This window comes from Triturus cristatus, chromosome 2_1 (assembly GCF_964204655.1).
Source record: "Triturus cristatus chromosome 2_1, aTriCri1.1, whole genome shotgun sequence".
Classification (NCBI taxonomy): domain Eukaryota; kingdom Metazoa; phylum Chordata; class Amphibia; order Caudata; family Salamandridae; genus Triturus; species Triturus cristatus.
In genome coordinates, this window is record NC_140581.1 from 256729638 (window position 1) to 256742172 (window position 12535).

The 12535-nt window shown below is 40.1% G+C and overlaps 1 protein-coding gene across 1 annotated transcript in view; it reads right to left on the reverse strand.

Annotated features, from left to right (window-relative positions):
• RAD1 (RAD1 checkpoint DNA exonuclease) overlaps positions 1–12535 on the reverse strand; it is a 58605-nt gene that overhangs the window by 2724 nt on the left and 43346 nt on the right. Inside the window, exons 4-5 of the mRNA XM_085630971.1 lie at positions 6687–6945; positions 5220–5318 (exon numbers count right to left, since the gene is read on the reverse strand). Coding sequence (XP_085487097.1) covers positions 5220–5318; positions 6687–6945 — 358 coding nt within the window. The remainder of the gene's footprint in view (positions 1–5219; positions 5319–6686; positions 6946–12535) is intronic.

Sequence of the window (12535 nt, forward strand, 5' to 3'; positions counted from 1 at the left end):
CCCCTTTTAAATTCATTAAATAAAATGCCATTATTTCTAGAGGGAAACAGTCCAGAGATTGAAACTGGTAATTTGGTAAGCCCTCAGAAAAGAACTTGACATGGTTGAGGAAAGTGGGGTCGTGTGAGTTATCGGGCACAAAGAATTGAAAATGTTGATAAGAATCATGGTTAAAAAGTTGGCAGCCTAGAGTGACTGCATTATCAGACTTTAGAAATAACGATCTAGTTAAAAAGGGCTCTTTGCTGAACAAGTGAATAAATATGATCATCTGTCAAGTGGCAAATTAGAAAGAAGACTCTCCCTAACTTGATCACAGACTGCACTCCTTCATTCCCTCTGAAACAGAGGCTGAAGAGCCCCTAAGTGATCTAAACTGAAGCCATAATTCCATGCTCTCAACCCTTCTGTTCCTTAATGACGCCTATTCTGATGCCCACGCTTAACCTCATTATCTGAGACACTGTCTTCCTTTTATCCATTGCCTCCTTGTTTCGTTAGGTCTACTAAGTTTTTATTACGTATTTATAGATTGCCATTCCTCTTTTTAGATGATGTAAGATGGTCTGTTTCTAAGAACCCAACATTCCCAGCTGTAATATCACATTAAGTCCCATCAGTTGTTTACAAGACTCCATGCAATCTTGTAATTATAAAGCCAAACATCATCACCCACAACCCATTCCTTCCTTTGCAATATGCAGTTTAGAAGCGGCCACTTCAAATATGGCTTTTGCTGACCACCATTACAGTTTTAAACACCTTTGTAGTAGCTAAGTGAACCTTGATCCTAAAATAATAAGGAACTTGCCATCTGTACCGTTAGAGCTGGCATCATTGGAGTGGGTTTCCCCTGTATATTTGCCTTTGCTTCTTGTGTGTTTACTGTGTGTTGGACTTAGTTTTGCTGGTCTAGATCTTGTGGGCACGTTGCCACTGCTGTTCAGTGCCTAAGTGCAAGTACTCCCTTTGTAAATTGTTGTTATGGATTGGTATTTCCATAATTGGCTTATTTGATTTACTAGTCAGTCCGTAGTACAGTGCACAGTGTGTACCCAGGGCCTGTAAATCAAATGCTGCTAGTGGGCCTGCAGCACTGGTTGTGCCGCCCCCTAAGGTAGGCCCAAGGTACCCCTGTGGGCAGGGTGCAGTGTATGTGAAAGGTAGGACATGCCCTGTTGTGTGTGGCATGTCCTGTTAGTGAAATACTGCCAATTTATTTCGTTTTTCACTATTGCAAGGCTATCTGTTCCCATCGGTTAGAATAGGAAGTTTGCTTAGAACATATCATAAGCCTAACTACCCCTGGGAACAAGGTAGGAAAATAAAGTTTAGTATGCCTGAACTCAGAATGTTAAAATGCATCTTTTAGTGAGGGTGATTTTTACATTCTGTGTTTGAAAATACCACTTTTAGAAAGTAGGTATTTTCTTGCTTAGCCATCCAGTGTGCCTCTGCTAGGATATGTATTGACTTTATGGCTTTGGAGTGACAGTGGCTGGGGATGTGCAGTGGCTCCAGAGAGTCTGGATGAATCAGAGTTAGGCTGAATAGGCCTGGTCTGCATTTGGAGTGGTGGGAGGAGTAGCACCTGCACCTGAATAGGGCTGTGTCTGCCTTCCACAATGATGGCTCCGCCCCTTGGTGTGTCTGGAGCTGCGGCTCACACTGACAATAGAGGTTGTTGTGCGTTTGCAAAGTGCCCCCCAAAACTGGTTTGGACTGGGCCAGGTGAAGACAAAGATATTTACTGTATAAAAAGAGGGTCCGAGACCCCATTTTTTTTAATCACTTCTGGAAATCAAGAGGCACCTTTGCCAAGAAGGGCTGGAGATGCTGAGGAGGAATACTGCCCCTGTGCTGATTGCAGTCTGGGGTTGGCCTGCAGTGGCTACTTGCTGCCAAGGAAAGGAGAAAGGACTTTGCTGTGTCCCCTTCATGAGGAAGAGCTCCAAGGGCTTGAAACTGAGCTTGCCTCCTGTTCTGAAGTCTCAGGGATATAAAGCCTTCACCACCAGCTCCCTTAAACTTCCTTGATGGGAGTTCTGACCTACTAAGAGGTAACTGCGGTTGTTTTGGACCTCTCGAGGCTGTTTGCCGCTGGGAAAGTAACGCAACTTCGAGAAGCGTGACGCATCCGCACCTGTTTGACGCATCGCCGAAGAAATCGTCGCAGTGCCTGCCTGCAGCTTGAGAAATCGCTGCACCGAGTGAACCGATCTCCAATGTCCGGGATCACCGCACCGATTCCAACGCAAGGCCTGCTGTGCGGCTGCAAGACCCCTCGCATCGCCACGGATCGTCGCATTCCATCGAGGTACCATGTTGGTCACATAGTTGGGGGTCGCAGTAAGAAACCCACGCATCACCTCCCCACGCAGTAAGCAACCCACACATCACCTCCTCTCCTGTAAGGAACCGCATCACCTTTCCTGAGTGTACGGAACCGACACACCACCTTCCCTGCGACCCTTTTTGTGTGCGTGACGCATCCAAGGTACTTTGTGTGAAAAGTGTTGCATTTGCAAGTTGCTTTGAACTGAACTATTTCTACCATTTGAAAGTCATATTTTTTATTACTGTATTGTGGATGTTTGTCGTTTTGGTTTAGATAAAGATTACTTATTTTTCTAAACTGGTGTGGCGTCTATTTGTAGTGTTTTCACTGTATTACTGTATGTGTTCACAAATGCTTTACACACTGGCTCTGAGATAAGCCTGTCTGCTCGTGCCAAGCTACCAAGGGGGTGAGCAGGGGTTAGTTTAGAAGCATATCCCCCTTAACCTGACTAGAAGCAATGATCCCTATTTGGACAAAGGTACCTACCTCTGCCAACCAGAGAGCCCCATTTCTAACTAGTACCATAAACCTATGCAAACTATTTAGCATGGTACATTCTGTTAACGCTTTTGACCGGGTATATTTTTCTGGCGATATATTAGTTTTATATCATGTTTTGACTTTTTATTGTTGCTTTCTCCTTTTCTACTCTTACAGAGGGCTCACTCAACATCATGGCACACCCATTTGTGAAGAGGACACGAAAGATTACATAGGAACAGGTTATACAATGTTTATTCGCAATCTTAACTATGCCTCAGACGGACTCTTGGTGGATGAAAGCGTATGAAATTGCTGACCTAAGGCCTGGTGTCACTGTGTGCACATGGACAGAAATTACTGCATTTCTAAGAGACCCCATTTTCGAAGACAACCTGCAATACCATGATATACACATGTTTAAAAGTCTGTACAATAATTAAGAAAAAAGGTTTTATTTCACCTCTCAACAAGAAATGTATTTTTAACGTCTGGGCTAAGGTATGATACGACCCATAGACAGGAACTCCCTACTTGCATTCCTAGAAGTAACTCAAATGTTACCTCTTTTTGCCATTGTTAACCTAACCGAAAAGCAACAGGGTATTTAACAAACCGTCCCAAAACTATTTGATTAATGTTTAAAAAGTCAAAGTAAAATAAACAGATGTAATAAAAACGACCAATAAGAAAACAACACCTACAGCTTCTAAACTTGGCACTATTGGTTCTCCGAGATACTCTTAATGGCTTTAATGACCTGGTGGCCCCAATCTGACTAAACCCCAGCTATAAGTACCAAAGTTATAATACATTTCAGGCTAGTAGTAGTAAGCGAAAAATCCTGTGAATACACCGGAGGTCAGTGGAGAATTCAGTGGACGGTAAAATATGGAAGATAACCAAAGAAACAAATCTAAAAATAAAACGTTAACGGGTGCATAATAGTTAAATAAACCGGATACCGTAACTAAATGTGTTCTTTATTTCTTGTAGGTGATTTAATCACAGTCATTTTCCATATTGGACATTTTTATCACATCTTCAGAATAATCCGTAATACAGAGGACAGCTTGCTTTATGATAAAGCATATGGCGCGCCTGTGTGTGTGTGAGTGAATTTTTCAAATCCTTTTTAGTGTCCATGACACATATCTGTGTGCCATGGATATTGTAAAAAGGGTTGGCTTGCGGAATCCATCATCATACGCTATTTCATGTTTCCTTATGCCTACTAACTTTATTATATATTATTTCGAGATTGCCATTACTCTTTTTAGATGATGTAAGGTGGTCTGATTCATAAATTATGTTGAGCACGACAGGATAATATTACAAATGCACGCAGACAGCGTGTGTGTGTGTGTAAGTGAGTGTGTAAGAGAGAGAGAGAGAGAATGGGGTGGAAGAGAGAGAGAGAAAATGAGATTAGGATTTGAAAAATTCCCGTTGCATTTCTGAAGTTGAGGTGATTCTCAATAAATGGTTTTGCTCCATTCTTTAGAATTCATAATAATAGAAAAGTTTTATTAAAATATATGTTATAAAAACCTATCTAAGAACGTGTATTAATGAAGTTGTGATGTTAAGTTTGTATTTGTAAATATTGATTTGTGTTGTACACTTATGTCAGATACTGATTGAAGTCTCAATAATTGTATTTTTCATTTATTTTTGTACCGTGCTGTATTCTGTTAACAGCCCTTCGACAGCGATTTTAGATAAATGCTAAGCACATGCATGCTGTATTTGAAATATGTGAGGAAATGTTTAACGTGTAAGATGATTTGTAAATATATCTGTTGATAATATCAATAAATCGACTATGCAAGATGTTAATGTTTCCTGCTTACTGGATCATCTGCATGCCCTCTAAATTTGAATTGTTAGTTTGTTTAATTGCATCGCACATGTGGGTAACTAGTGCTCATAGAGATGCTCTTTAGCACTAGCCCTGAAAGACAGCCTTATTTTACCCAAATCCTTGTTTGTTTAGAAATATGTGTTTGCAGTGGCTAGAATGTAATTTACACAATGAGGATTAAGGACGCTACTTTCAGTCAGGAAAAGTGACATTGTAAGGAGACAGAAGTTTATTTCACACAGCAGTCTACACTGATTCCACTAATCTTCCAAGGCAACAACTGAGAGACCAGTGCTCCTAATTCAAGCGGCAGCATTCGGGGTTGAACTCAAATACCATGACATACTACAAAGGAGGAGAAGTACACAGAATGAATTTCAATAAGGTTTCTGAGAAATACAAAAAATTACAAGTGAAATAGAAAAGAAACCAAAAGGTGAGCATTGTTACATAAAGCTACACATACATTCAACGCATGCTGGCACTTTGGAAAACCAAAGAACTAAATAGAACACAGCAGCATGCATTGTATACCTGTTTGTTTGAGTTTGGCTGCAATGGAAAGCTTCCATCAGATCTGAATCCTTGGGATAGTCCAGGTGGGCACTTCCTGCGTTTCCAAAAGTGGACAACCTGTGACCAAAGTGGGGAATTGGCATTAAAATTCAAATTAAATTGAACAAATGTATGCACAGTGAAGAGAAAGCTGCAGGAGAACACAAAGGGTAGGTGATGCGACCCGCATGAAAAAAGTCATTGAGTTATGCCACCAGTGGAACAAAGGGGACTAGCCAGTACTGTCCCATCTACTTTCAAGGCTTTGGTTTGGTTCCCTAAGAGAGGGGACAAAGGGTTGAGTCTTTTTGTATAAAAGGCTCTCTTCTATGACCTCGGTAACGATATCCCAACATGGAACACTGTGTGCTGAAGAGCACAGCTGTACTGATAGACAGATATGGAAACAATCCTTGCTGACCAGCAAGAATGTTAGATATATGAAAAGAACATTAAGACTAATTCATCAGGCTGTAAAACAGTTCATATAATAACGATTATTGTAAGGGGTAATCTGTCTTTGTTGCACTATAAAATGAAATGTACTATAAAATGAAAGTGTACAGAAATAAAGGTAAACAGGCGTAGATACACAAATTTGGCGATCCTATCCAAAGATAGGACATTCCTTAAACTCCCTAAAGAAGCAGGTTAAATGAAATAGCCCTGATGATGGACTATGGCATATTTGCAGAAGGGACAATAAATCCTCTTTACATTTCTGTTTGACAATCAATGAAAAATAAGTTTTTAATTAAGAGCCATCTTCATCACCATATGCTATCAGTGGACCTTGGTTTACCACGTTCATGTTTCGTTTTTGTTTTTTGTTCTCTTACTTGCAACTTGGTATTTTTATCAGTGAAAGTCACAGAACTTTGATCAGCAGTAAGGTTTTTCGAGCATGCTTCTTTATCACTTTTATCTCCAAATTTCTATAAATGTTTAAATAAAGATTATTTCTGACCATACACTGTTCCCAGAGTAAGTCTAGTAAACCCTTCGAACTAACAAAACTAAGGACCTCATGAATATAGTGTTTTATCCCAATATATCCATTTCACCCAACACATCCCTTACAGACAAAATATAGCAATATAGTTAACCATAAGTGGATTTGTATGGATATTAATACTGTTCTTTAATTGTTTATGAATTCATAACAAATAAACTTTTGAACTTAACTGAGAATGAAATCTATGGTAATTAATTTATTAAAATATGCATCGATCATTTAGAATGAATAACTAAATATTCCTTAATGGATATGTAATCTTGGCTAGCATATACTCCTTCCATGTAAATACATTGCAGAACAATCTATTTTAGCCCTTGCTTGCTTTCACATACAATTACAAATAACAATCATACAAATTAAAATCATAAAGCAGTCAAAACACCACACTATCTGATCACCAGGTGCAGCCTTTGACTATTTCACAATACCTGAAAAAAGGCTTATCCGGAGACATGGTAATTTGCAGGACCTCACTGGTCATGTCTAGTTCGGAAAATGCTTCACGCAGGCCCTCAGACTGCAAAATGATTTTATTAATGACATTTGTGCTGCAGAAGTCAAAATCCAGTGTCTCTTCGGGTTCCTGGGTGTAAATTTTGCAAACCGTCACCACCCCACCTTCCTCCAGAAACAGCGTCAATGGATGTCCATAGCCCTGATAACACATCCGCAGAGCCGTCGATGCTCCTGAAGAAAAAAGGAAGCAGCATGCTTCTTAAAAAAGAGCCTTTCAGGGATGACTTAAGAACAACAACAGCTGAAGCTATTTTGAGAATAGCTCTACTAAAATCCAGACTCAACCAGTGTTTGTGATAAATACGATAGATCATTGTATAGCATATATTGAGTGACTATGTAAATAAACTGACCTCTCCAAAACAATACATGAATATCTGAGCAGTCTTGAACAGTTTGAACTTGTGTTTACTCAGATACACTTTCAAGGACAGTAGTTGGGTGTTTTGGTCATGCGGAGGACATTTAGCAGTAAATGCTCAAATCCAGTTATCAACCTGTTAGAGCATACACATGGACTATGGTTGTTAGATTTCACTTATCAACAAACATTTCTATTAATAATGATACTGCACTAATTGGAAATCTTTGGAATTTCATGAAGAAAATGGGTACACAAAAGGACCACCGCCATGCAGGATTCAGGAGCTGCAACAGATCCTGCAATGAGTTAAATGTACCCAGGGCGGTTTGGGTATCACAAATGCAATTGACATAATAACACTTGCTTTACAAAAAATTCTTATGAATATAAACAATTCGGGTGAGTCATTCAACATAAGCTACTAAGACCCCCATAGGCCGCAGTGTGAAGGATTCTGCCTGTCCTAAGATTATCCGAGTGCTCAATGTCAAGACGTTTACGTAACCCAAGGACACCTCTAATGGCTCACTGTGTAGTAATCTACCTGCGCTAATGAGCCCATGCTTGGCCTCAATGTGAGTCAGTCTACTATTAATTAGAAGTCTGTTTCAGTTACAGGTTGAGTTAGTCTATCTGGATTATGATCGCTATCCTGAGGCCTACTGAATTATGTCTGTAATAAAGATGCACTCCTGGTACTTAGTACAAGCACTCTACCTGCAATAACATGGAGTACAGTGTAAGGCACACATTCTTGCACCAAACCAGGGGGTCTAAGGATTGAGCTCAGCATGAAGCAAACTCTACCTAAACAAAAAAGACTCTTGGTGCACAGAGTACGGGTTAAAGCAGATCCCAAGGGTAGTATCAGATACTCTACTTTAATTAATACAACTTGGGCTTGGTGGTTTAGTGTAAGGCACGCTACCCTTACCAGAGTTCTCTACAAAGAACACTTTCCTAAGACCAGACTAGATTTCTCTAAAAAGCACACTTTCCTAAGTCCCTATGAACACCTCCCCTATGTATTTAAGCGCGCTGTTATCTGTATTCAAAGAGGCTGATACAACCCAATATGAGGAGCCAATGAGCACTAGGGATACACCGCAAAACCTCAGAATGAGGCTTGCACACCTTTGCAACAAGGAGCAGGCTCTGTGAAGATAACCTACCTGCATTACATAACTAAACTCAGATCTATGTGAGAAACTCCATCTGTACTAAAAACCTGCTCCTTGGGCTCATTGGAGATATGTTGCCAGACAACAGGCACCTACATTACTTGGAACAGAGTCTAAGGCTCTCTACCTTATGTAAAGTACTTACCACCAGTATAAGCCAGTGCTTACTCTACTTGGTAGTTAAAGCTCTTCAAAGAGCAAGTTGCACATCTGCTAGCAGCGGAGGCAAGAATGAATTCACAAGTTGCCATCAGATCTTCTATTAGTCAGGGAACGGTCTAGTCCATGAGAACCCCAATTTGAGCTTCTTTGAAGTATACAAAGGGCAGTCTCTAGGCGGTTAGTGTTTAAAGGTTTCCACCCGCAGGGCAGGTCATTCCACAGACATACTTTTCCGCTCAAATCAGCATATTGAATTCATTCAAGTCATGCAAATTACTTGGAGACCCTTTCTGTGTGTGTTTTATCATCATTAGGGAAAACCCATCACCAACAGGTCTGAGTAGGTCAATGAAAGAGCAAAAACCAAGAGGATTCGAATCACTGCACAATCTTTCAGTGAGAGCTACCAGGAACCTAATAAATCAACTGGTTTCTTGGAGAAAATCACTAATTTGGAAACTAAATGTTATAGCTTTAAAGTGGCGGTTTCCTTAACATTAGATACAACAGCATGATTTAACTACTGTCAGCGGTTTACCCCAGACTTAAAAAAGCAGAAAACCCAACTAAAAAGTCTGTGGCCAGGAGATTATGATCGGTCAGACAAAATTAAGTGTGTCCAAAATCTGTAGAAACACCATTAAATGTTCAGCACCACAAAGAAGGAGAATTAATTTTAAATAAGAGAAAACTTAACTCACAATATTTTTTAAATCGAGAGTCCAAATATCCTGGTGGCCTTTGTTGATAAACTCTCTCCCTCATAAGAACTAGTTAATAAATTGCCCAATTTCTTCTCTGAGAAGGTGGTGAAGAACAGAGAGGAGCTTAGAATCTTTAGGTTTCTCGAGGAGATAGTCTGGCGAGGCAGCATCTTTACATTTTGGGAAAAATAAGCAAGCCCTTATTTCAGTAGAAGCTTTGATGAGTCCTAATTGTCCGTCAGTGCCTCTCATGGAAAAGAAGCTTTTGAGCCTCCATGTCACAGACATCAATGTATCACTTAATACAGAGGCAACGCCAAGTGATTTCAAGAAAGGAATAATCCACTAGCTACTTAGGAAGGCAGGGTTGGGTGCAGAGGTCCAGGCTAATTTTAGGTAAATCTGCAGCTTGTCCTACTTGACAGAGGGTATTACAGCAAGCAGTCACTGCTCAGCTCCCACCCATTCGTGGAAATTACTAAAATCCTGGTCAAAACACAAATAATCCTGGCCTAGGCTTAGAGCCGGCGAGGACGTGTATAATTGATGATCTAACGATGATGCTGAACGAAAGCGACTAAGGTTGTTTTATTAGGTCTGTCTCCCACCTTTGATACTGTGGACGACTGTGTCTTGATTCAAAAGCTTTTAGGGTTTGAGTGGCTCTGCTCAAGGCTGTTTATCAGCCTTCCTTGCAGATCAAGCTGAAATAATACACATGGGCCATTTTAGCTCAGAGCCTAAAGACCTGAACAGGCAAGTACCAAAATGTTCTTAACTATATGCTTCCATTTAATCTCTTCCTCAGGCCTTAAGCAGTTTTGATGCCCTGATTACAGCTGACTGTTAATCTTGAAACAACACTGGCAACATCAATCCAAACTTTACTTGAGACTTGTGAGTCCTAAACAAGTCCATGGAAAGCAACTTTTTGTAAGTGAATCAGTCAAAATCAGGGATTTTGCTTGCCTTAACCAAAGTTATTCTTTGGGAAGCTTCTCTCTGGCAAGTGACTTTGGACAGTTGCCTCTACCCAGTTTAATCTCTATATTTTAAAACATATTTCACTTTTCTCTCCTTTCCCTAGAGGATTATAAATCCAATCACATTCGCATTTCTGCACTTCATTGTACCCAAGGCTGTCTAGGAAGAGCATTCACAAACGGCAGTCTATATGAGGGTGTTTCCCCTTTCCTCAATCAGGTTCATTGGCTTCCAGTTCAGAAACTGAAACTATTCATGTCCAAGTGTAGCATACCGGACCTTAAACAAACTAAGCGCCACAATTTTGACTAAGAAATGTACAAAATTCTCACCCAGACATGCATAAAGAATTTAGAGAAATCGCTTTGCCATCCCAAAATATAGGAACAAAAAGCAGCCATAGCCTTTAGGGTCCAGGTGCATAAACTCTGGAGCAGCATCCCAGTGATCATCCATGCTGAGCTTACTCTACATAAGTTCAGGAAGAAGCTTAAAACATGGCTCTTCTCTCAATAGTATCAGAAGTATATAGGTGAAGCTGGTTGCCTCGCTATTGAATATTTTACACCTAAATAAGCTTAGCAGAGTATATCCATAGGTAGTACCAAGATACTCCAAGCGAGTGGATGTGCGCTTCATAAACAAACATAATCATACAGCACTTTACCGGTCTACCTTAATGTGAAGCACTCTACGGGTGCCTGAGGGCCAACCCATGGAACTCAATGTTCTGCCAGTGCCCCAGCTCCCTCTTGCCCCCCACATTAACCCCTGCTCCCACCAACTAACAGAGGACAGGAAGCAAGGGGCACTTCCCAAATCTCAATGTATGGTACTCTACCTGCACTGAGATGAACTTCCTGACACTTGACTTGACCATTATGCATGTGCTAAGGAGGTATTCCTTCAGCTCACAGCACTTGCTACCAAGAAAATCAAGGGCAAAGGCGATGGGTCTCGCTTTTTTGCTCCACTGTAATTGTATTGTAATTGCATTTATATAGTGCTTACTACCCCATACAAGGCGTCAAAGCGCTTTTTTCTGAGTAACATGCTACTCCGGAACCCAAAAAGAATTAGTGGTGAATTAGTATAGTGAAATATAAAGTTAATTTGAGAGGTGTATATGTTAGTCTGTTATTTGGATTGAAAAGGATAATGGAGGGATAGAAGAGGCAAGGGTTTGCCTTTATATAGCACTTCCTACCCCTGATGAGGTGTTGAATCGCTTTTCGGCGAGTAACACGCTACTCCGGAACCCAAAAAGGATTAGTGAGTAATTAGTATAGGGAAATATGAAATTAATTTGAGTGGTGGAAACGTTAGTCTGTTATTTGGATTGAAAAGGAATAGTGGAGGGATAGAAGAGGGAAGGGTCTAGAATTCTTTGTTTTAGTTCATAGCAGTAGGAGGGGGTGTGGGATGAGTAAAGGGGAGGTGGAGGGGGAAGAGTCAGTGGGAAGGGTTTAAAAAAGGCTTGTTTGGGAGATCTGAAAAGTAAAAGAGGTATGAGATGATGCAAGGAAAGGAAGTGGAGGGTAGAGTCTAGAAAGGGTTATTTTGGGGGGGGGCATAGTAGAGGTATGGGGTTTGGGATGAGTGAGAGAGTGGAGGTAGAGGATATATTGACAAAATTATTGGGTGAGAAATAGGGTAGTGCATCGGAAAGAGTAGTAGAATGAAGTTTGAGATGAGTCAGAGAGTTAAGGTAGAGGATATATTAAGAGAGGTGACGGGTGAGAAATAGGGTAGTGCATTGGAGAGAGTAGTAGAATGAGGTTTGAGGTGAGTCAGAGAGGAGTTAGAGTACATATTGCGAGAGATATACGGTGAGATATATGGTAGTGAATTGGATATGCTGAATTAGCAACAAAGTAATAAATATAAAGATACATATGTACATGGAAGGTATAAGGTAGGTAATATATGTAGATTAAAGTTGTATTTAATAAATGCAGACTTTCAAGTGTTGCTGTACTTTAAATTAATTTGTGTTTGTTTTTGTAATTTAATCGTGAAGCAATTGTAGATAAATGATATACTTATTTATGCAGTCACCCATATACATGTTAAACATAGAATTATGTAAATATAAGTAATGTACATTTGTTAAGCAGAACTAACAAATATCTATATCTTTAAAACATAATTATTATATGTGTTTATACTAAGTAATACACATATGTAGGTACACTTCTATAGTCCAAATGCATGCTATGCTGTATATTTATGTTAAAGTATGGTGGTTATGTGGCAGAAGAGCCAACTCTTCAGTAGTCTTCTGAAGATAAGGTGGTTATCCATGGATCTTATGTTTGGGAGTAAAGAGTTCCACAGTGAGGCTGCTTTAACGGAAAAGTATGTGC